General features: G+C 41.1%; 1 protein-coding gene across 2 annotated transcripts in view; it reads left to right on the plus strand.

The window, feature by feature from the left end:
- The window catches only part of col5a1 (procollagen, type V, alpha 1), a 94,885-nt gene that overhangs the window by 26,137 nt on the left and 42,684 nt on the right, over positions 1–26,064 (plus strand). For both annotated transcript variants that reach the window (XM_007548907.2, XM_016669889.1), the window contains exons 3-9: positions 1,467–1,680; positions 2,739–2,901; positions 18,078–18,209; positions 22,291–22,398; positions 22,497–22,883; positions 23,705–24,247; positions 24,359–24,415. In XM_007548907.2, coding sequence (XP_007548969.1) covers positions 1,467–1,680; positions 2,739–2,901; positions 18,078–18,209; positions 22,291–22,398; positions 22,497–22,883; positions 23,705–24,247; positions 24,359–24,415 — 1,604 coding nt within the window. The remainder of the gene's footprint in view (positions 1–1,466; positions 1,681–2,738; positions 2,902–18,077; positions 18,210–22,290; positions 22,399–22,496; positions 22,884–23,704; positions 24,248–24,358; positions 24,416–26,064) is intronic.

Genomic DNA, 26,064 nt, shown 5'->3' on the forward strand with positions numbered 1-26,064 from the left:
TTTAATCTGTTTTTTTTTTTTTTAAATAAGAAGCATCTGGAATTTGTAGCAATGTAGCACAGCCAATGCACAATACTAGATTGTTGCTAAAAATCCACAATTTTTTGGTTTTCAAAATTACAGCTCTCAGAACTCAGAAATGAACAATCCAGTTGTGGTTTAATTGGTAAATTTAACCGGTGTTTTTTTTATGCTTGAGTAATTCCAAAGCTATTCGAATGCCAAAAAAAAAAAATCCTCATTTGTGTTTTTACAATTATAATAAAGGTTAAAATGTGTTTTATAGATTCAGTTCAGGCTTAATCAGTCTAAGTGCAGAGGATCAAAAATGTTTATAATTGTTAAAAAGCAGGTAAATTGCGCTTTAACTTAATTAGTTACACTATTAGTTGTTTAGTTGTGTTTCTTCAGAACCCAACCAGCTGCTTAAAAACTGTGCAGCGTGCATCCAATTCTTTTATAGTGAATTACTCTTTCTTTCTACTATGTCAACACATACAACTCATGAGCTGCTTCCTTTCCTACTTCAAACAAGAGTCTTAAACAGTGGCAAGGTATAAAAAATAAGACTTAAACTTTTATGACTAGATGAAGTCATATGACGAGATGGCAACTGGGCAACGGCCATGTCAACACTTCACTTTAATCTTTTTCAAACTAAAAGATCAGAAGTCTTTCAGCACAAAGCCACATAGTTGAAGCAGTTCTCTCTTCTGAAGGGTTTTTTCATGCGGTCCTGAGTGCACCCTACTAAGAGAGAATTTGTCTGGCAGATGTGGGCCCCATACTTTGGCAGAATTGCGGAAATAGTTGAGCCTCCACAGTGGAACTATGCAGATGGAGGCTAAAAGATCGCTTTCATATCTTTCGTGCGATCGCATACCAATAGGCTGTTGGTATTTCCATTTCCAAATAAATGTGTCATTAAGAATCTCTCCTGTAATAATTTGGGGTCTCCGTGTCTGCTGGATGCATCGGCTTGGGGACGGGAGGGAAAAAGTGGGGAGGAGGAGTTTGAGGGATGGCTTCACAAAGTCTCTCAGGACCAGATGTTTTTGTCATTAGCGCTCTTCACGCTGCGCTGTACTGGAAGTGATCCACTTTGTATTTCTCTTTTGCACTTTTCCCCCAACCCTCTCTGAACAGACTCTGTTCTGCCAGCCACCACTCTCAGATTAATCCTATCCGGTTGCACTCTTGGCACTCTTCACATCGCACTTGTTTCCTTTTGCTGCACAAAGCCCACCTTAATAGTTTCTCAGTTTCAACCAATCCCCGTTTGTTTAAGTGACAATAACAATATTATTTGTCCTCATGACAATAAATCTGTCTACTGACATGATACTACAATGACTTTTCAAGCCAGACGGTGTATTGCATTCCTCTCACGACGATGAATCGTTCCTGCTGCTCGTAACTCTCTGACTCGTCTCTGTTTGTGTCCAACTCGCTGCCCGTTCTGTCAGGTGATGCCTTCCCTGAGGATTTCTCCATCTTGGCCACAGTAAAACCCAAGAAGGGCAGCCAGTCCTTCCTGCTGTCAGTGTACAATGAGCAGGGCATCCAGCAGCTCGGACTGGAAGTGGGCCGATCCCCCGTATTCCTCTACGAGGACCAAACAGGCAAACCCAGCCCAGAGGACTACCCGCTCTTCAGAGGAGTCAACCTGGCTGACGGAAAGTAGGTGCATCAGTCAACAAATGTGGGGTTATCTTTTATCATTATTAGAGATTATTTCTTGTGACTGTAAATGCAAATGATACTTAAATCATTTGCATTTACTTGTGACTGTAAATGCAAATGATACTTAAATCATTTGCATTTACATTCACAAGATTGAAAATAACATACCTAAGCATCAGAATGATACTTTCATGTGTAATTTTTTTTTTTTTTTTGCTAAAACTGAGCAAAAATGTTTTAGCAACATTCTACAATGTGAAATGTCAGTAAAGTGATATGGAAAGTTCCTACATTAATCAACATAATGACCATGTTTCAGTGTGACTTAGAAAATATTTCAGACATTAGTTATTCACAAGTTGAGGTGAAATAACTTCTGTGTTTGTTGAAAAGCTTTTTTAGAGCGGTTTCAACAACGTTTTAGCATTGTTAGCCCTGTTAGCTTCACTAACTGCATTTTAATAATCCTATCTGCTGTGACCGGTCACAATTTTTTCATCTTATTAAGCCTTTCGGACATTAATCATTCATGAGCTGAAGGGAAATAACTTTTGTGTTTGTTGAAAAAATTGTTTAAAACCTCTTTCAACAAGTTCTGTTAGCGGTTAGCATTGTTAGCCTAGTTAGCCTCACCAACTGCAGCTTAGTAAGCCTTAATACTGTGAACAGTCACAAATTATTTATGAATGGAAGCAAAGAACAGCAGCTCAATAAGGTTGAAGTGTAAGATTTTGTGTACAGCAGCGAAAATATATGATGGTTACATCAGGTAATCTGATAGATAGAATTTAGTCATTTTCTGTTGTGATACTAGTATTGGACTCGATTCACTCCCATTTTTTAGCTGAATTTGTATGCAATCTGTAGATATGGCAGCCTTTTATTTTTAATTTTCTGCATTTGTTGGATTTTTTTTATATATATCATAATGACTTGTATCCATCTGAGCCAACATAACTGCATACCTTTGAATTTCAAAGCAGTACAGGCCTCTCAGGGCCTCGCCATTGGGTTATCCTGTAAGTGTGTGAACTAACACCACCTCTTGTTGCCAGGTGGCATAGAGTGGCAATCAGCGTGCACCAACAGACCATCACCCTCATTCTGGACTGTAAAAAGAAGATCAACCAGAAGCTGCTTCGAAGCCCCAACCCCATCATTGATACCAAAGGAATTATAGTGTTTGGAACTAGAATACTTGATGAAGAAGTCTTCGAGGTAGGCCATACGTCGTCTCTCATTTCCCACTCTATATGGTGAATGTATTTATAAATTTGTGAGACCAGAAAACAAAAAATGTGTAAGGGGAAGAATGGCTGTATTGTTTGGTGAAGCATGGCTACAAGTGGAGTGTTCTTTATGTACGTCACTGAAACTTTAGTTGTGCTTTGATTTGACGTCTTTTAGTAAATCAGATAAAAGCGAAGCATGATGTCCATTTTAACGTCCATATAGACATTTGCGGCTGCGGTTTGAACAGTGGTCAACCCCAGTGCCCATCCCTCTTTACATGCAGCATAAAATAAGGGAATGTGGTGGCAGCCACATCCTCTTGAAGATGTGCAGATTTGGCCCGCAGAACCCAACCGACCTCTGCCACCCACTCATACTCAGGCGCCCAGAATCACAAATCACACTTAATTTTAGGCTGCCTGATGTTCCACACTGTCCACAAATGAGCTCTGATTCCCGTAATTCTGCTCCGTTCCCAAAACGTGCTGGTTGGATGTCCCTGTCGCTTATCGCACTCTGTTAGCTATCTGCTGGAGTTTTCCCGTCTTGACAAGCTGCAGCATTTCTGTCAGAGTTTTTTCACATGCAAAATCACGCTTCTGATACTTTAAAGCTCCTTTTGCTCACATAGAGTCAATAAACAGAATATTGTCTGATTTATTGTATTCTGACTGGTGGACAGGAAGTCTTTTGGCGATTATGTTGACACTGATGTAACATTATGTGAGTTGAATACTTTCTATAACCAGCTTTTGTGCTGGGTACTTTAGCGTGACCTCTGTGAGGGACGGACTCGCGCAGCAAAAATACAGCGAGTACAAGTGTTGTCTTTGTCCCTTCAGAGTTGCGTTTGTCTAAAGAGGGATTAGTCCACAAAGTTCGGGCCCTCGATAATAATTACCAACAGAAACAGATTGATGTGACTGATGCTGAGCCAGCTGACCTTTAACCTCACTGCTGCTCAGCTACTGCAGATAGAACCGAAGCACTATGACATCACCTCCCTCTACAGTCCCTGGAGTTCATCCGCCAGTCAACGGCACTGATGTATAGTGGGATGTAAAACCAAAGTCAAAATGTCTTTTCTGTTATTCAAAGCTCTGCCATGGAATTTCAGTCTGATGTAGAGCCGGCGGAGAGTGTCCGTTAGCGTCCAACTTTAGGTCAACTAGATAATTCGAACACTCTGTGCTTTGACCGAAGGCATTCCATTGTTTCTCTGGTTCTATGTTTTGGGCCGTTATCCTGGCAGAAGGTGAAACCTTGCCTCAGTGTCGAGCTTTACCCTCATTGTCTTTCTCCATTGTAAAAGCAGCCCACACAGCTGACCTGTACCGCACCATTTCTGGGCCTTCTACTGTTGTAGGTCCGGTGGAGCTAATGGAGTCACGCAACACTGTCCATTGATTTGAGGGACAGGAAGAAAACATCACCGCGGCTCACAACAATCGTATAAAACACAAATCGTGTTTTATATGATAAATGTATAAAACACGTTTATTGTCACATTAGCATGACGCTACATTAGGCATTTGGGTTTGGGGATCTAACCACCAGTGGAAACGCTTTCGTGAATACACCAGACCTTAAGATAGAGTAAGGAACATCACCAGAACGGACCGTACTCCTCAGTGGAAGTGAGGCAAAGCATGTTTTCCTGCAGGATTGTGTTTTATTTAGCTCCATCCATATTTCTATTAACTCCATTAACACTGTCCCTACAAGCGCTCACACCCTGCCAAAATGATAATTTCTCTACCTTGTCACTAGCTTCCCTGCCTCTGCTAGAGAAAAGCAATCTGCTTGCATGAGGCTGTCACAAGCATGTCTCTCTGTGGGGATGGTGCAGTTTCCTGATACCAGCAGTGTTTCTCATTTCAGTCGAGTGACAGTGACAGTTTTGGAAAAACTTTTTTACTTTTCAGTTTACTTTAGTTGTTGCCTCTTCCACATGGGACACAACTGTGGAATACACAGTCCTCCACATGAGGTGGAGCTCCTCCGGAGTCACCATGGGCTTTTTGATTAATGGTTTCCTTGTCCATACTTTTAAATATTGGATTAACCTGTGAGATGATTAATGATTGGGAGATAATGTTACTATCTAATTATGCTTTAAACTTCTCCGCAACTTTCTGTCTAGCCTTGTTTCGTCTTCTTGATGTTTGATAAACACTTTTGCCAATTGTTTTCATGGAACAATATGGACACCGGGTGAAACAGGAAGCACAATCTTTACATTACACAAATACTTTTTGTACTTTTAGGACTAATGAGGCATCAGTTCAGATACAATTGCTGTCCACTTGAGTTGGCTATGGTTATTCAGTAGCAATTTTCCTCCTTTTTTTGTGTGTTTTATTAACTTTTGCTTTGTTTTAGTCTTTGCCAAATAATGGTATTTTTAACTCAAAATTGAAGTTGCACAGAAACAGAGTGTAATCTCAGCCAGCCAACAGCCAGCGCTGCGGTAACAGCTCAGCAGCGACTGTGGGAGCCGGCAGATAGTTTGGGAGAGATGTTTAAAGGACTCCTGCTGTGCGTCTGCCAGTCGGGAGACAGGACAGGCTCCAGTGCGTTCAAAAACTGGAAAATATGCCACATAGTTTCCAAATTGTCCTCAGGCCGCTCTGGCTTTTTTTCCCATTACTCCAATTCCCTCTTTGTAGTTTAGTCTGATACCATGTAGACTATTGGCAGAGTATGAAGCCTCTGACATACAAATGGTTTTGATTTTATAGTATAAATCAAATTAAACGTTAGTTTCCTCAGATAAAAAAAAGAAAGAATATTTTTTTGCTCTGTTTCAAATATTGTGTCAACCATAAAAATCAAAGAGGGGAGAGGAGTTAAAGTCTTCTCTGTCACACCGTTGAGTAACAGTGAACGGCATGATTTAACCGCTTGTCAAGGTTTTTACTGCAGCCTGTGCTTTTTTCTGATATACAGCAGTCAGGGGATAAGTAGCACTTTTACGCTGAGGTGGTTTGTGGTTTGGTCTCTAACAAGGTTATTGTGGCAACAGAAAGACCGTCTATCTGCTGCAAGCACTGTATGTTCTCTGTTTTTTTTTGTGTTTTTTTTTCAGCATCTTACATAAGAATGCTGCGCTTGTGACAGTGCCAGTGGAAGATGATTAAATCGGTGTTAAAGTGTTTACGGGAGCAGGCTGTTATTTCACACTGCAACCGAAAACCTGAATGTGTTTTGCTGGGATTTTATGGGACAGATAGGCTGACATGATGGCAGCTCGGGAGGAGCAGCAGAGCTTTACAGCTCAGGTGGGAGAATCTTATTGATGCAAATTTGAACCTTTATAAGAAAGTGAGATTTGCTGTTTTTTGCAAGTCGTGTTGGGTGGACACAACATATAAGGATAACTTTTTCATTTCTGTATAAAAGGCTGCATGTAAAACGTATGAATGAACACGCAATCTGTATGGTGACACAAGGTAGTGGCAGAATCATGGTGTGGTGATGCATTTCCTCAGCATGGATGTGCTGGCCAGGATTGATGGACTTAAAACTAGGATAGAAGTTGACCTTCCAACAAGACCGTAACCCTAAACACACAGTCGTATCTGGAACAGAATTGGCCTCAAAATACTTTGAGGCAAACTATTGACTATTGTTAGCTGAACGAAGACCACGCTTCCCATCACCGCCATGTCATAACTCTGCTTTAGACTTCTTCACTATTTTACCCCTGACCTGTCTGGTGTGTTATTTGGTCTAACGGATGATGTTTGTTCTCTGTAATGTTCTCTAACAAACCTCCAAGGCCTTCTTAGAACAGCTATTGGTTTTGTAATTTACTTGTCACTAGAATGGCACTAAAATGAATTGGTAGTAGCCTGGCAAATTGTGAAAAGGTTCAATGCTGGTGGAGGTCATTGCAAATTAAGTATTTAGGCTCTATAAAAAACTGCCAATTGGTGCTTTTGCCTTTATGAAGGTGCAGCGTTGAGTATTTAGAAGTATTTTGTAGCCGCGGGGTGAAGATTGAGGCCTAAAGTGTGCTGTTCTTGTTTGAAAGTGGTCTGTTAGACAGAGTCCATTTAGAAAATGCGTCCGCTGATTGCTCTGCTCACTTGTTTCTGAGTGCGCGTGCCTAAGAAAACCTGGGATAATTTTACCGCCCATTACCGGGTCCTCAGTAGAATTCTGAGGAGTAACCGCTTTTACTCCAAGGGGGAACGCAAGCGGACCACTTGACCTCACGTGGAGGTGATTGTCGGGGTAACCTGAACCTGGCCGATGTGGAGCTGTGCAGATGCTGCAGTTCTCATCTGGCCTCCATTCTCGATCTTTGCAAACCCATAGGCTATATGCTTGATCAGTAATCGACCTTTGGACTCGTTTAGGAAATTTGAGGTTTCGGATGTCAAGAAAACTGAAGAGAGTGCTCAGGAATGAAAGCAAGGCTGGAACAGCAGATTCAGTTAGAGGAGCCAAAAACCTTGGGTCATACTCTGGAAAGAATGAGGAGGTCTCTCCCCACTGATTTCAGTCTTGGAACAGCGAGCGTACCACATGACATCATCCAGAGGTTTCCTTTGTCTCTTCCGATTGACTGTTTCATGATCTATAAGCGATGTGTTTTAGAAATGTGCTGGAAAAGTGTGTTAGTGTTGAGAAGATGAGGTTAAGATGATGGCAGGTTAAAGACTTTGTGTGTGTGAGTCAGATAAAAGCAATATTAAAAGAGCGGGGGGAGCAGTCCAGTGTGTAAGCTTCGGGTTGAGGCAACTTGTGGGGTTTCACAGAGTGGCCAGAGCCAGGAAAAAGTAGTAAAAAATGTGCAACACATGAGCTTGATGCTCGTAATAAGTTTTTATATTGTTTCAGCCAGATGAGCCACGCATCCTGTTTCCTCATCTTTACCTCTGGACTTTTCTTCCTTCTTCTGCTAATAACCCCAGCCATTGTTTTTGCACTTCATATGCTTCAGGTATTCCTATTCAACACCTCTTTGTCTCAGGCTGTCTAAGATGAGAGAATAATTTAAGCTTTCTTTGTGTTCTCCTGGCTTATAGTTCTCTTTTTCTTTTTTTTTTTTTAATTTGCAGTTTCGCCTTTTCTGAAGTAAGGCTACAGATTTATATGGAACTGAGCCTGCTGGGGGTCATTTAGCCTCAGTAACTGTTAGCTCACTGAGTAATGCATGCATAATGGCTTTTCTCCTGGAGCTTTCTGTAGAGACCTGGGAAATTCATCCTATGACTGAGAGTTCATTTCTAGGTTTGGTGCAAAAATGTGGGCGTTATTTAAGTCCCTGCTTTCATTAAAAAGAAAGGGGGCGAGGGGGAGAAAGCAGTTTATTTGCAATGCAGATCTACTTTAATGTTTGCATTGCACGTATGCAAGGCATAACATTATGACCATTTGGGTTCCTTTCAGTAAGTTCCCAGTTTAAATCAAGACAGCTCTTTCTGCCAGGCCCTGACTATTGGGGCTTGCCTCCCACAGAGCATGCCAGAGCTCATCAGATGGATATCTTCACAGTTTGAAGGCTTAGTGAAAACCTCTTTTTCTTCTTTGTTGCATACTTTCAGTTATTTCTAAGCATTTTTCACATCAGTCAATGTTGGTTTCCTTTGCTGTTGGATTGTTGTTCTTCTGAAATATTGTTGTTATTTGGAGGACCAGGGTGACTTCTGTTATCGTTTGTTTTTCCAAATGTCGGCATGTCTGAAAATGTGCTTTATGTTGGTCTACACACAAAAAAATGAAACGTTGTTTCTGGAACGTCAAGTCCTATCATTCAACATGTGTGTGTCGCTTATGATCCACCTATAAGCGACACACACATGCTTCCTATAGGGTTAGTGTATTTACTTGTAGGTTATAAAATTTACCGTGTTACAACAGAGAACATTTTTGTTGTTGTGGTATTATCTTGTCACTGTCTCGTTTTTATTTATTTTTTCCTTTTTTAAATACTTAGTTCTCACCCGACCATCCTGGGATTCATGTTCAGTGCGCTGTACTCTTTTTCTAAAGCCTCCAAACAGACAAAAAAAAAAAAAAAAAACCTGAATCAATCTGAAAATAAAAACTAAAGCATTCGCCAAGCCTAAGTAAGTCCTTCTTCATCAGTGCAGACAGAGCGTCTGCATAGCATGGCATGAGGTTAAGTGATGCTGGTGTCAGGTGATTTCTGCAAAATCTTAATACGGCCTCTATAAGTCTTTGCAGAAGGAGTTCATCCATACAGCAAATGTGACATCTTTAAGTTGTTACACCTTAGCAACAGAATTTTTATGATAAACACCAAAAGCCATTCAGATAATCACCAGGATTCAGGCTTAAAATATGACTAATTGGTTGAACATTTAAAAAATATTAAAACAGCAAACATTTGTGTTAGACTATTGAATAAAACATCACTTCAGGCACATCTGCTCAGTTCAGGTGTGGTGAATCACAGGACTGAAATGTAAACAGAAAAGAAAATAAGAACATGTGTCTATTGTCAGCTTGTCTTTTCCATCTATGCTGGTTCATTTTTGTCAGAAGATCTTGGCTTGATGAGCAATTTGATATTTTTTTCAGAGGTCTTTGATTCTGATGATCCGTTTGAAGATTTGGGTTCAGTTATGACAGCGTTTTATCTCTGTACTCAGACAGTACAGATATTACTCATATTCTCACATCGCATCAATCTTTTGCAAGCCACAGGATGCTCCCAGTGTGTAGTTTTCTCACTGGTAAAGTTCAAACTGTGGTGTTGTGACGTTTTGGGGATAAATTGGAGAAGCGCTCTGCCTTCATGTGAGAACTGCAGCTCCTCCCAGCTGGTTGCAGATTTACTGTAATGTTTCTGCTTACAGTCAGACACCAGTCTGGCTAATGACAGATCATGACAAAACTAATTAAAGACTCAAGCTGAGTTAATGCTACACTCGTATGATGTGCTGTGTGAGATACACTATGGAGCACATGTGAAGCTAAAGATGTCCGTATCCTTTGAAGGTTTTTCACATTCAGTCACATTATTACAACTGCAAACCGTGATGTATTTCAGTGGGATTGCATGTGATGGGCAGGCACAGATTTGTGTATAAGTGGAAGCGAAATCATAAATGATTTTCACTTTTTTTCTTTAAGAATCTGAAAATGTGGCGTGTACACACATACATCCCCTTTACTCTCATACCCGTTTCTTAAAATCCCAGTGCCTTAAATAAATAGTCAGTTGTATCATTTTTTCTGATGCGCTTAAATAAAATCTAAAAGTCACCTAATTAGTGAATAGTGCACACCACTGTTATTGAACGTAGCCTGAATGTAACAGCTGGTTAGACAGCATCGGTGAACAAACAGCATCTTAGTGTCCAAAGAACGCAACAGGCAACTAAATAGTTTAGGCTACATGGAAAATAGTTAAAAACTAGCATATCGCATCACCGAAGAGCAACATGGTGGTGGCATCATGCATCATGCTGTAATGAAGCTTTCATTAAACTTTATATAATGCAGAATCAAGGTTTTTACTCTAAGTGTACGTTTGTTTTAATGACACCTCTGCTCTTTGTCTGGATTCGCTGTGCCTTGCTAACACTTTGCTTTTCTACGATTGTGCTTCAGCAGATCCATGAAAAATTGAATTTCCAGCATGGATAATTAGCAGAATTTCCTTAACCCATGTCAGATGTTTGTCTTTTCAAGCCCCCATCCTTTCCTCTCCTTCTTAGTTACTCCTTTAAACTGTGTCAGTAAACGCTAAAGTGTCCCTTCAGCACTTCTCGAGTGGATTTCCACGAATGTCCAAACCAAACAATTAGAACCCATGTCTAACGGGCGGAGGAGGGCCGCTCCGATTTCCACAAACCCCACCAAAAAAAAAATATATATATTTAGAAGATTCGAGCCCACAGCTCAAAATCTGACGCAGCGCAGACTTTTATGGGGGCCGGGACTCCAGACGTAGACCGGAGCAGTCTGAGTAGAGAAGACAGTGGCGGCGAGGTGAAGGAACGGTTAAAGAGCTGGGTGGTGGACACGCCGGGTGGCAGGCAGACAGCCCTGTTGCTCTTGGCCTCATATCCGGGCGCTGACATTTCACTGCAGTCTGGACGGGGGGAATAGAAAATCTGGTGAAAATTTCAGTCTGGAAGTCCTTTGAACACAAGCTTGTGGTGTCGGTACGTTTGAATGCTGTTTGGGTTGGTTTGTTTCTTGGGTGACACGTCCAGGTGGCGTGTGATTCCAGGCTCAGATGTGACAGGTGTGTGTGTGTGTGTGTGTGTGTGTGTAAATACGCTGCTAAAGTAGCTCAAAGCTCCTCTCTCCACTACTCTTATCCTTCTCCCACTCACCAGTTCTCCTCGGAGAACACACAGGCAGAGAATACTGAAAAATAGATGTGAGTTTTTCCACTTTTAGCTTCTTCTTTTTTTTTCCAGTTTTATATTAGATGTAAAAAGTTAAAAGAGACATTATCAGCCATCCTGGGAGCGGAGAGAAATAATGAGCACCGATGTGATGATGTGAGTTGTTTTTGCTAAGGTATGCTGGTCTAAGATTACGAACGTGCAAATATCTTCAAGGTGTGAATCAAGTCGACAGACATTCCTCAAATAAAAATAAGCTTTTTTTAAGTCTCACTTCTGATCAGCACGTTCCCCTCGTATTTATGATTAAGAAGTTTTTAAAACTAGTACTCCTCAAGGCGCATGAATAAATGTCTTAGTTTTCAGAATTGGGAACACCGTGAACTCAGTCCACTCTGCACATTGTGCCTCAGGTCCAGATGAAAGAAATATATTTGGCTTTGTGTTCTCTCCTGCCCCCATCTGGACACAACCTGAAAGTCCAGCAGGAGTTAAAAAGGGCCTGTTGCCAAATGTAAGCCTCACACGTGGAAAAAAAGAAGAAAAAAAAGAAGAGAGAAGCAGGAGAAAAGGATGATGCAGTTCATCTTCATTTATGTTTATTCCCTGCTCTAAAATGAATCCTTCCTTCCTTTCTTTTTTCCCCCTTTTTGTTGTTGTTGTTGTTGTTGTTGTTCTTTTCTTTTTAACACAAAAGTATGTCAGGTAAGGTCATCTTTTTCCAGAGGCAATAATCTTTTGCACCACAGCCCAACAATAGGAGAGTGCCGTGCAGAAGCAGAATCATGTGTCACTGGTGCTCAGGAAGAAGCTTAAGACCTGTTATTGTCTAAAAATTCTGTCTTAAGCACCACTCTGATGTGCCACAGAGTAAATAATATCCCTCTGTGTCTTCCCAACTGGATTTCTGCTTCCTGCTCCTTTCTGATTTGAGCACTCTTTTAGACATTTAATCGAAACATTAGATTTTTTCCTTTTCTGTGAACTGTTTTTCCATGACTGTGCATGTACAGAAGTTGCATCAGACGTCGTAAAGTCCAGTGCTTTCTAAAAGCAGGAAATTTCACTCACCCGCCAACTGGCTGATGAACTAAGTTGACTAATCAGCCAAATAGCAATAAAAACACACAGAGAGATTGGTTTTTAGCTCTGAGTCGGAGTACAGTATGAGAATATCGGTCTTTTTCGCTGCATCTGCAAAACGGCAGCTTATATAAGGCTTTGGCATCGGAGCTTTTTGACTGATGTGTGATGAAAGGTGGAATTTTGACATGAAAACAGGAATTTGGTGGTTGACATGGTGCATCAAGACTTTAACAATAGTTTTCACTGTCAAGTTGTCTGCAAAAGTGCTGCATCTGAGATTTAGTGGTAATTTAGAGATAATTGTTCAGTGATCGGAAACAGAACGAGAAAAAAAAAAGGATGAATTATCTGCATGTGGAGAATTAAAAAAAATTGTTCATTTCATGAAAAGCTTCATCCAAGGCTTTGATGATGCTGTTAATTGTATTTTAATTTAAATTTTATTTAAAACAGCTTAATTCTGCAATTCACTTTTTTTTGCTACAAAACTAAATAATGCTCAGTTTCAATAATCCATATTTCATCTTTTTCTTCCTCTTTAAATTACCTTCCCGTCACACTCTGTGTGCTCTGGGATCTCTAAATCATCTCCAGCTCTCTTCATAATTAACGCCCCCTCTGGCAAAGATGTGTACAAAATGGTTGCTGTTGCTGTTTTGTTAGCAACATTTTCAAACTTTTTTTTTATTCCCCTATCATTCTGCTCACCCTGTGTTGTGGCAAAATAAACTTCTTCATCTAGCGCTGTCACAGTCCCAGCTGTATTCATTAAACTTTTTTTTTATTATCCCTCTACCATACCATAGCATATTCATACCCAGGGAAACAGAATGTCATAAAACTGTCTAAACACTGCTTGCTCTTGGAAAAATGACTTTAGCTGCATTTGTTTTATAGGAATTGCTATGGCTGTCAGAGGACTGGTAATTACAAAAAACAAAAGAAAGCTAAAAAAAAAAAAAGACTTATGCTATTTATTTCCCAATGAATAAATGTGGCCTAATTAAAACTTTTATTTTTATACAATTTTTTTGTTTAATGTACTGCATTATGCTGATTTTTATTTTATTTTATTTTTTTAATTTTATGGTGCTCCTGTTTTTCCTTCAGGCCTGGATACACTGAGAAGCTAAAACAAAAGCACTGAAGATATTTCTTTTTTCTTTGCCTTCGAATCAGCTCATTAATAATTTATATTAGGAGCAGAAATCACATCACGAAGCTGCAGAAGAGAAAGCAGTCACTCTAAAACTGGAATTTCCTATTTCTAAACGAATAACATGTCAATGTAGTTGATATTTTCAACTGTGCTCAGCATCTTACATTAGCATTTAGCATAGCTGAAACGGCTGACATTCCTAAACAACTGCTTCTTTGTATATTCTTTTTGGCAAATCTAGATCATGTTCTTTGAAATTTTCCTAATCCTTCCTAATCTTTCCTCCATCAGCCACAACTTCCACTCTGAAGATTGTTGTTTGCTAGGCTGTAGCGCCTAGCTAAAAATTCAGATTTTTTTGTGTGTTTCCAACCCACCACTCGCTGATTTACACCAAACCAAGATAAAAATGATCTCCAGCCAATTTCTTGGTGGATCTCTTGTCCGTAGCAGAGATAACAATATAATGTGTGGAGGACGCTGTATGAAAGCTGTAAACATAAAGGCCAGTCAGGTTATTAAGATGGTTGTACGCATTACTGAGATGCACAAACATAACTGCATTTGCCAAATCTTGAATTGTAAAGGAAGCATTGCACATATTTATGGTGCGAACAGTGATTTGCAATGCTAAATTCATTTTGATTAATGCAGTTATCGTTTTCTCACAGGCTAAATCTGTTCTAACCCTTGGTTTGTCAGCAGAGTCCCTAATTCCCTTTACGTACTTATGCCAAAATACTCTCATATCTGTTCTCTTTTCTCCTGCTAATATGCATTTTGGGAGTAGTCATACTTTTTACCAGACCTTAGTAATACTCCTTTAACAGCACTTTTCTTTCTACTGTAAACTCCCTCTCCCTGTGTCTGTGTACATGCCGCACATCATTAGCCGCTCTCTCCCATGATGCTTTCAGAGCGTTCTTATTAAATCTTTGCTATATGATGAATCATCTCATCTAGCCAAATTTAGATTCCCACCATTCGGGAGAATCTTACCCTGACATTCCTCTGGCAGTTCTGGGGGATCCAAAAGAAAAAAGAAAGAAAGAAAGAAAGAAAGCAGAACAAAGAAAAAAGAAGAAGAAAACCACTAGAATGGAATTTGAAGGAAGAAGCGGCGCATCAGACTGCAGGGCTTATTCCTTATTGAATGTGACCTCGTTTTTTTTTTTTTTTTTTTTTTTTTTCCAAACAGTGAACACCCATCAGCTTCTTCAGCGCGTCTGCAGCGTTACAGCTTTAGCAGGATAATAGAGACAGATTGCTGAAGCGATGCAGAGCCGAGTCTGAATGGGAGATGTGCTGAAACTGGGCAAACTGGGTTTTAGCTCCAAACCGGATGGGCGAGTCCAGCTGTGTGGGCGATGTCTTACAAGCAGGGCGGATTTAAGAACACGGCAAAATCCAGCTCATTTCTAGAAAATTAGGAGATTTGCAAGCAAAGCAAGGCTGTTAATATTCACGAGGCTGCAGCTTACCAAGACACACAGCTCGTTTTCTGCAAGAACAAATCATGCCGTTGAAGTATAAATTATTTAACAAGAGCTCTTTGGCACCGGGCCTAAAAGAGGCTGTTCATTGACTTTAGTTTGATGAAAACTGCAACATTTGTTGCTTAGAAAGTTAGGTTGAAGAATACTGCAGGGGTTACAGAACAAACAGTGAGAAACGGACATTTTTGCAGACTTTCCCAGCAGCCCACCACGGCCTGCGAGGTACCAGTAAACTACATGTAGCTCTCAAAATCAAGCAACAAAAATACAAGCAAATCTATTTGTCTTTCCGTAATGTTACGTTGCTCTGCTATGACAGAGCCTGTGTAAAATAAACAAAAAAAATAAAAAATGGGAAGCACAAATGTAGGTAAACCTGGGATTCCAAATACCCAAGTCAAAAATATCGTCTTTGTTCTGCATCCCTACAGTAATGCTTCGTCCAATATTTACACTTGCTTTACTTTTGATGGATGTTAGCGAAGAACAACGCCGTTAATTAAGAAAGATCAATGTTCAAACTGCTCAGGCGCTAACTGACCACCACACGTCTCCAGTGAATGGCGACACATTCTGCTTTACAAAGGGAGGTTCTGTGATGTATTGATCGTAGGTAGCAGAGAAACAAAATGCTTTTTGTCACCATCAACAAGCTTCCTGCAAATTCTCACTGGACATTTGACTACATTTTCATTAGGGTATCATTCACTAGGGAGAGCTCTCTGAAAGCTTAATATTGGCATCAGAACAAGCTTTTATGCATACTTTGAATCATTGCTCCATTCAAATGACCAATTTTGCGCCACTTTCAGCCATCTGACCCACATATTTGCACTTGGATGGAAGTATGTTCAAGAGCAACCCAGGAACAACCTGGGTCAGGTGTTTGGGATTGCCATGAGCGGAGACAACGTGCCGGTGTCAAGATAAAATAAGCACTGTGAAGTCGCCACATCATGCTGTGGGTCTGTTTTGGTGTCAGTCATAATAGTTTGCACTTTACACAACCTGGCTGGAATTAAAAACCTCTGTAGCCTGAACTCCACCTCAAGTCAAGGGTCAGATGCTTGAAACTTGGTAAACTTTATTGTTCTTACAGGACAACTGACCCAAATGGATATTAAAACTAGTTGTGGATTGGACAGAACAGAATAACGTGTGGCTTGTAGGATGATCCAACTCTGAACCGTGTTGAAAATACCTGGTTTATGGTTAAGTCAAAAAAGTTAAATAAATTCTACCAGTATATCCAACAAGATATATTGGTATCACTCAGTACATTACTAAATATATACATTTAAAACTCTAGAGACTATGTATGAATTATAAAGTCTGATAGCCTCTGGCAGAAAGGACTTGCTGTAGGGTAAATTAGTTCACTGATGGCTGTAAAAAGTCACAAGCCTTCTCTGTAACTTGCTAATTAAACCGAATATTAGTGCATATAAGAGTCTACAGTTTGTTGCAGTTCTGCCATTGCGAAATTTCACGCAAAATCAACCAATAAACATACGTTTATTGCAAATTTTCCACAGAAATGGTCTAAAACATTGGGTTTACGTGACTGCTAACTCCCACCTGCAGACGGCAGTATTTCTTACTTCTTACTATTCAGCTGCCTCAGCCTTACTTACTGTCAAGTTAAAGTCCTTCTTGATCGACATGGCGGGTAACAAAAAGTCACTTTGACTGATATACATCAGTGTAAATAAAACAATCGCAAAATCCTGGACGGAAGGTACATATATTTCTGATTGTTTGTGTAAATTTGACCTAGTTTGGGTGAATGAAAAAAAAAACAACAAACTAAACTAAATAAGTCCAGATTTCTCCGCTAGATTCTTTACTGTCGAGTTCTTTAATGCGCAGCTCAAATGAGCTAAAAGCAAAACCTTTTGACGTTTACGCCGTCGACGTTGCGTCGCGGCTTCTTCTGCCCAGCCTGGACTCGTCTGCTCGCATAAACTCAGGGGGGACAGCAGGAAACCGCTTCTTGTGGGAGGATGGTGAAGGTTTTGTTAAGGATCTGAGGCAGGCTCTTAAGTGTGGCATGTTTTAGTGAAACACTGGGAGTGGTGCTCCCAAGTGAATTGTCACTGGTTACACCGCAAATACATGCGATTTTTGTTCGCCAGAGGAGAAATCTGTGCACAGTAAATTTCTAGCTGCGAGGACATGGCGAGGGATTCCAAACTCTTGCCTGCATCTTAATCAAAAACAGTCAGCATCTGTTTTGGTTCATGACTCTTCTGTCCTGTAAGAAAGAAGAAGAAGAAGAAGAAGAAGAATCCTTGTTTCGGCCATGTTGACTCCACATTTGATTGACGTGGAATGACATCACTGGGTTTGGAAGTGTGATTAAGACATGTTTTGGATAGATGCAGAACAGCGTTTTAGTGCCATGTGCATTCTTGTGAGAAACATGTGGCTAACACACCCAGCTCCCCATGTAGCCTAGGGATCCTTCCGAGCCTCTGCTTTTCTCTCTTGTTCCCTCTCCCTTGCTCTGTTTTTTTCTATCAATCTCGCCTGCTCTGTCACTGTCTGACTTTTTTCTTTTCTTTTCTTTTCTCTTCTTTTTCAAAATTCCCCTGCCTTCTGCTGCCCTGGATCAGCTGTTTGAGTCTCCAGATTTCCTGTTGTGCACATGCGAAAGCCGAACCGTCCGTCTTCACGACGGACTCGGAGGCAGAATCCCTCACGTCTCATGCAGATCAGGGCAGAGCTCACATAGTTAGACTCTGTCAAGATGCCCTGCATGTGTAGACGTCACTCTACATTGTCTTGTAACTCCGCACTGCTTGTTTTAAAGCTTTTCCTATCGCGACCCGATGCACAACTTGGAGCCGGCGCCACGTTCCTCACGGTTTAGTCACCCTCAGCTTGACCTAGTTTCAGTTCTGCCTGTTCTGGAGCAGCACTGTGTCACATGTTCATACACAGATGATTTCATCCCACTCTCCTCTCCCTAAAAAGAAAAGAGAGAAAAAAAAAACAGCAAAAGTAAACAATGTTTCTGTATCACGTTTGTTAGTTAAAGCACATGTGTGACCCTCCTGACTTTCTGTTTCTTGTGGTTTCCAGGGAGACATCCAGCAGCTAATGATTGTAGCAGACCACCGGGCTGCCTATGACTACTGTGAGCACTACAGCCCCGATTGTGAAGTGCCAGTGCCCGACCGGCCACAGAACCAGGACCCCAACACAGAGGACGATGTGAGTTCGGTCTCCCCTCTTCACCTATTCAATGTTTATTGTTTTGTTTTGTTTTCTCCCCCAAACCTGTAATTGTCTCTAATCCTCTGCTTAAAATGATGATTGGTTCTTGCAAAAGAGCCCCTTGGCCCGCGCTCGAGAACTTTTAACGCTGCCAGAGCAAAATGCTGAGGGAGAGCAACAGAGTTATCAGGCTGCACAGTTAGTCAATACAGCTCAGAAATGATGATGTGCTGCTTGCTTTCCTGAACTGTAGGCTGAGTGGCATTACACTGTGTGCATGCTAATTGCAGAATAGCCAAAGAAACGTTCCAGCAAGAACTCAAGGCTTTTGGCTCCTGATCCTCAAAGCTGCACCAAATTTAATCAGAGCACAGACAGCAGCAGGAAACTTGGCATAGCTTCATAAAGTGAGAAAGACCCTGTCCACACTAACGGGAGGATATTCAGCTCTGTTTGTCTAATACAGCAACAGTTAACAACAAAGCAGTTTACAAGACAAACAGATGCAATTTATATTCAGCTATAAAAAAATATGGTATTTAGTCAAACCAAGCAGATTCATAAAAGTATGACAGTACAGTCATAGCATTCAGTAATCATTGTGATCGTTGTAATAAGATAGTACTGTCAAATTTATTCCCTGTACACACGGGAAGGTCTTTTTCTAAATGAATTGTCGGTTTCCAAAACGTTGTTTTCAGAAATATTTTCTGTTCACACGGAAACACAGAAAACAGCCCAAAACTTTATTTTTCCCCCTCCCCCCAGACCTGTAAGTAACACGGAGTATTAGGACTTGCACATAAAGCTTCCCACACACAGTTAGTCATAAACAAAACAAGAAAATGTGAATGATGCTAGGAGAGTCTTTTGTATAACATTTTTGCAGCTGAAGCAAAATCAAGAACATCTAAGCTGTGTTCACTGTTGCTACGTCTGAAGCATTTGGGGTTATAGGTCAGGTTAGAGGTACTAACATGTAGGCGTTTTCCCAAAAGATTGTTTCAAGTCTGGAAAACAAAACAAAATGTTTAGGGTCCCATGAAACCTTGTTTCTGTGTGAACTCAGGGCACAAACAGATAAGTACTTTCTGGTTTAATAAAAAAAAAAAAAACTTTCCCCTGTGGACGGTGACTTATAGTTCTGGTTAGTTCTGCTCTACTGATTGCATTTGTTAAAAAAAAAAAAAAAAAAATGAGACCACTGCAAAACTTTTTTTTTTTAATTAATAAATCTGTGTTAAGATAAATATAAACCACCGAGCATATTACTCCGAAGTTCCTCATAAAAATGTTGCCATTTCATGTATTTTTTGTGCAGGAAATGAAAAATTGTTTTAAAAAAATGATTGTTTTTCAGGCCATACATAAATGATTAAACATGTCTGAACATAAGGACAGAATAGAAATCGTTATGTGTGCTCTGTGGGGTAACCACAGTTTGCCATGAAATGCTTTCCACCAGTCATGTGTGTTGGGTTCAAGCGATTACCTGACCAGCCCGTTATTAAATAGAAGGATGTGCAATGTCTTGATTGGAATGGCTGTTATATGAGTAGGCATGCTCATTTCAGAAAAAAATAAAATAAATAAATGGTGGCCACTTTACTTTTTTCCATGTCTGTAGAGTCAATTCAACTCAAATCCGCCAAATTATTAAGACAGATTCAGATTCAGTTGCATATTATTCCAATTAGATCATGGTTATGATGTGGTGCGGTCTCATTTGGTTGTAAAGCCTGATCAGATGCACCAAGTCACTTATTTTTCAGCATGTAAAAAGCATTTCACAATGAGAGTAAGACGTTTTTTAAATTATTGAATATGATGTGCTTTCCGTGCTAGAAATAAAAACATTAACAAAGCTGTTTCCATCAAACTTCAAATCTGAGAGCATATCTGAGAGCAAAAACGTAAACTAATTCAAAGAAACTGTTTTGGCTTCATTTTTGTAATTTCTAGCTTAGCACTGCCTTAGCCATGTTCAGGATCTATTTTCGAGTTTGGATGTTGTTATTGTCAGATTGTCACCTTCATACTAAAAACGACAATATTTTTCCACAGGAATCCCAAAAAGTAGGGGTGTTTTTTTTCTTTTTTTTTTCCCCATCAACAGAGAGAAAAGTGTCAATTTAAAAAACATCCTGCGTAGTGAAGCTGCGAGATAAGTCATTTTCAGTTTATAGCAGGAATGTTTAGTCTGCGTCTGGAGAAATACTTTTTCCATTGATGACGCCGTTTATATATATTTGAATGGAAAAGAATCCATCTTATTTCACAATGGCCCCGCTGATGTTAGGCAAATTAATGACAGTCCTTCTTTCATATGATTAACACTTCCTTCAGCTTGTCCAAATGGATGGAAAACCCCAGGATTTCTCTGCCTTTTGGACATACATTAACTTCTTTCATTTCCTCAGAATAACTGGAAGCACATGTGACAGAAAAACAGGAACGTATGCTGAGTTAGTAAAGAAAAGGGACCTTGAAAGGCAGGTCTGTCAGGGCATGCTTTCTCTCTCTCTTTTTTTTTTAACTGATGCTGTGGATTTTTATCACTGTGCAGTGTGACATTTTTATGCTTTAGAAAAGAGGCTATTAGATTCTTTATTGACTCTCAGAATATGCTCAATTTAATTTAGTTTATTCCATAAAGTGCCAAGTCCCAACAAATGTCACATCCCTGCACTTTATAGAAGCAACGGGTCCAATTCATATCAAGCTAAAAAGAATCCAAGTTGATCCAAATTCAGGTCTCAGTCAAATTTATTCAATCCAGTCACACTGGAATTGGCTTGAATCCAACTTTCCGTAGCTTTATTGTCTCTGGTTTTTTGTGACTTTTAAATCTTTTTAAAAGTTAAGTGTGAAAATGAGTTGGATACTTCTTTCAGTCAGCTGACTGGGAGGGCAAAGCAACAAGAGTGGGAGGGGAACGTTGTTCAAAGAGTGATCGACAGCACTAAAACCCTCCTCTCGGCTCTGATTGGTTGTTTCTGACTGAGTGGCGTATTTCTGCAGTACTGGGAACACTGGGAGAAGGTGGAGGAGCTCAAATTTTTTTTCAGATTATCTGTCTTATACCATCATGGCATAATGATAATTTTAACAAATATTTAAAATGTCTAAAGCACTCCAGTTTTAAACAGCGTGGATAGTTTTTACAACCTTCATATACCTTTAAATTTATTATCGACAACAGACTCATGCCTTGTAATAATCTCATTCATCCTGCTGATTTCGATGTAAAATTGGAAATCTGGCAACTCCGAAGGAACATTTTGAAGATTTTATTTGCTAAGCCGACATTTGCTCCCACCAGCAAGCAACCCAAGTGCAGCTCTGTGAACATATGGCTGCTTCGTACACTTCTCGGAGGTAGTTCCCATTGATTTTTACATTTGACTGTAAATAATGTTGGACATTTCAGAACCCCAGCAACCGGTTAATGTTCTTCTTCTTCCACTTATTCTCCTAAACCTATAATTGTCTCCTGTGCTCAGTTTAAATCATGATTGGTTCCTGTACTTTGAGGAGGCTCTTGGCCCGTGCTCGAGCACTGCAGTCTGCCAGGAGAAAACGCTGAGTGAGAACAACAGGGTTATCAGGCTGTGCGGTTCGTCGATAAAGTTCAGAAATGATGCGGTGCCTGCCTGCCTCTGCCTGCTCTCCCTGCGCTACAGGCTGAGAGGCATCGCGCTGAGTGCATGCTAAACAAAGGAGTCAAAGAAGTGTCAAAACACAGATTGGAAGTTCTGCTCTTGACCCGTTACATACCCTCAGGGTGTGCAAAATTTAATCGTTTTTCCACCTCCCTGCAAACAAACGACAGACTCATTAGGCAAACCAAAGACGTAATTAGTCACCGAGCAAGTTGCAAGTTTCGACAGAGTGATGCAGCGGGACGTGTCTGCGAGTGGAAAGCATTTCTGCTGGGTTGCTGATCGATGGCCAGCCAGCCAGGAGGCAACGGAGTTGTAGATCATGTTTGAAAATCAGATTGTTAATCATTGATTGTTATCCTCTCCCTCCAAGTCATTCTTTCACTCAACACCGGTGGAATGTACTTCTCGTTCAGGTCGCAGAGGAGGACAACTACTACTATGAATATCCCTATTATGATGACCTTGAAGGCAAGCCATTCGATTCAACTTCCGAAACAGAGACGACCATTAAAGAAGTCAAGGTAATTCACTTAGGAATTTCATTGGACCGCAACTAGAAGCTTGTATTCACGCCTCAAACGGTAACCCTTAACGGCCGCGTAACGACACCGAATTGCAGGGGACGGACGGAGGCAGTGTGGTGTCCACAGTGGAGAAAGTCGTCAGGGGCGGTTCGGGCTCCACGTCCGTTTCCACCAGCTCGACTTCCTCCAGCTCATCATCCAGCAGCTCATCGGCCGGCGCCGGAGGGGAAGACGCCTACGGGGACGTGAACAACGCTTACGACTACGATGGCTACGGCGACACCAACTACTACTACGGCGAGTCCACCGCCACGCCTGACGGCGACACGTCTCAGCGCGTCACCGTCACCAGCATCGGCACCGGCAGTGAATTGGACCTCGGAGCAGTGGGAAGGATCGATCTGGAAGGTGGGGCCGGAGTGGACAGGAAGGTGATCACCAGTGGAGGTGGAACTACAATAACAGTCACCCGCAATGTGTCGGTAAGTTGACCGCAAAGCAAAATCAAATTGGATGTTTTTAAAAAAATATCTTTGTCATGTGTACACATTGTGCCTTGATAACATATTCAAACTGCTTGATGGGTTTTTTGTGTTTTTTTTGTGTTTTTTCCATTTAAAACCACAGAACTCAATGTGTTTTCCTAGAATTTTAGTTAACAGACCAACACAAAATACTTGTTAATCAGAAGTGGTTCAGCTACAGCACATTAATAGAGTAAAACTAATGTGTTTTAATTGTGATCCAGAAATGATGCAGTCATATTTGCTCTGATAACTGAGAGCTCCCTCGGGTATCGTCAGATTGTAGTTTTTACCTTAAATAATGACTGGAAAGTCAGCGAAGGGCTAATAGGGTACCTTTGTCTAAACCTAGCTTTAATGTGAAGGCCTCAGAGGTTCATTAAAGAATATTAGTGAACAAGCATCACCAGGAAAACCAAGGACCACAGCAAATAGGTTGAGGGATAAAGCTGAGGAGAACTTTGAGGCAGAATAAGGATACAAATCAGTATCCTTACTGTTGAATTCACCATCTGAAATGAAAAAGAATATGGATTAAAGGCCAAAACGGCATCAATCAAGGAATCAGCTGAGAACAACAGGCAGCAATTTCATTCTATAGGCTTGCAAAACGATTAAAGACCTTTCATTGCAGTATTTGCATTCTAATTGGATATTACACTCGTTTTTTCCATGCAATCTCCGTTTGAGGTTACATAGTGATAAAATTAAGAGGTATGCTAATACCTTTGCATTGCGCTGTCTACCACATCCTAATGACTGCAACTGTGTTTTAACAGGCCGGAACATCCTACAGCGACTACGGCAATGGCTACGACTACGGCGTCGACAGCTACTACACAGAGGGAGACGTCGGAGGCAGCAGCAGTACAGTTGTCATCGGTGGTGGAGGAGGAAGCAGCAGCAGTAGCACAGTTCTGGGTGGAGGCAGCCATGGCAGCAGCAGTACAGTTGTAGTCGGTGGTGGTGGAGGCAGCAGCAGTACAGTTGTAGTCGGTGGTGGTGGAGGAGGCAGCAGCAGCAGCAGCTCTACAATCACCATTGGGAGCGGGTCAGCTGGAGGAGGATCCGTGTCTGTCAGCGGCGGTTCCGTATCCGTGGGAGGATCTTCTACCTCCGGCGGAGGCTCGGCATCTGCCGGCGCCGGAGCCGGCGGGGCCGCTGGGACCGACCTGACCATCGACGGAGTCGATGACTACACGGATCTTGACAAGTTCAAAGAGGAGGACATCGTCGACTACGGAGATTTAGACAACTACGACGTCTATGGAGACTACACTGACAAAACACTGCCTGCTGAGACCACCGACTACTTCGGCCAGGTGAAGAACAGTCCAAAGATATGACTCCGCAACTATGATTTCAGACGATGAGGAGGACGTCTTGATAAAACTTCCATATGTGTGTGTGTGTGTGTGTGTGTGTGTGTGCAGGTTGACGGAGCTCGTGGTGAGAAAGGACAGAAGGGAGAACCTGCTGTTATTGAGCCTGTGAGTATCTGTGTTTTAGCAACATACTAGAGCAGCAGATGTAAGGTGCATGTGCACACAGTTGGAAGACGCACTCACATATGTGTGATCCACATGTAAACACGATCCGGCCCTCGCTTCGGAAAACAAATGCTCAAGCCAAACGTATTTACCGTGGACAACTAAATCCTCCTTGCCGAATCCTCGTAGCAAGGCCTCACTCATGGGTTCCCAGCATAAACATTTGGAGAAGGGCCATGCAGGGATTGTCAATAATCTCTAAACACAGGGTGAGTGGAGTGGAAACCAAGTGAAATGAAGGGATGGGGAAAAGAAGGATCGCAAGAGGGAACTACTAAACGTGATCCTCTGGGTTCTCTCTGACTCTAAATCAGACTCTGACACACAAGTATCTGTAACGATGACTCATTTTGTAAGTTTGGAAATGTATACACAGACAGAATTAATATGTCTAATGGACCTACAGCTGTTTCGCTTCAAACAAATGCCACAGAGCTGCGCTTAGCAAACACATGCCCAAGCGCAAGTGTTTATAAGTGGAAGTAAAAAAAAAGTGTGGGAGCTCTTTTCTTTGGAGTACTGCTTCAGGACCTGTGAAGCGCGACGAAAAACGGAAAATGATGTTTGCTTTTCAAAGATTTTTGCAAACAAATGTGCAACCACCCTGAAGACGCCGTCTGCAGAGTGAATGACGGCGGCTTGGCTGCATGGTGCTGTGGGAATGCTTAGAATTGATGGGGGAAGTGAATGGAGCTAAGTACGGGACAAGCCAATAGATTCCTAAGCCTTCCTCTCAGGAGCATCAGGCCTCGCTCATGGCTGCTTGACACAAATATTTGAAGAAGGGCCATGCAGGAATTACCAGTATTCCCTACACACACAAATCTCAAGGTTTGAGTATTGTCCATAGAAATGCTACAAGAACACAGTCAGTGTGCTTTCTCTGTTTTACTCATGCAGTTCTAAGCACAAGGTAATGATTACGACGCACAAGTGTAACATAAAAGGATATCAATTCATTCAAACTACATGACTATTTAGACATATGTATAGTAGAATATTACATGTTGAAGGAGAATTTAGCTTGTGTTTTTCCCCATCAGATTCACATATTACGCTGACTAATTTTAAACAAGCGGTTGAAATGGCTTTACTCTGCTGTCATAATCTTCTTCATTTCTTTGTGTCGGATGTAACAGAGTCTTCCTCACTGCTAGCCAAAATTATATATTCCTCTCATTTTTTCAGTATTTTTAAGGACTGCCTCCAATATTTGTTGAACTTACACTAAGTGAACACTGTCCTGCAGCAAAGTGTAGGCCTTCCTGAGTTTCTTAGCACACGTTTATTTGATGTGTTGACGGACACAGAGAATAGTGATGTAGGAGCGGGCTCCGGGCCAGTTCAACCCTTCACTAAACAGGAAGCTCATTTTTTAACCATGTTGCTGTTTGGTGCCTCCGTGCTTTCGCTTCGTGCCATTCGTAAAAACATTTTGTACCCATGTAGCAAATTTGTTACTTACTGTTTTATTTCTTTTGGTAGTTGAGTATTTTTATTTTCTACCTTTTGTGTCAAAATCTAGTGTTTCCTACCAACCATGAGTCAATTTGTACCTGCCTTGGAGGTGTATTTTGCCCATTGTCTTC

This window comes from Poecilia formosa, unplaced genomic scaffold (genome assembly GCF_000485575.1).
Source record: "Poecilia formosa unplaced genomic scaffold, Poecilia_formosa-5.1.2 Scaffold28, whole genome shotgun sequence".
NCBI lineage: Eukaryota > Metazoa > Chordata > Actinopteri > Cyprinodontiformes > Poeciliidae > Poecilia > Poecilia formosa.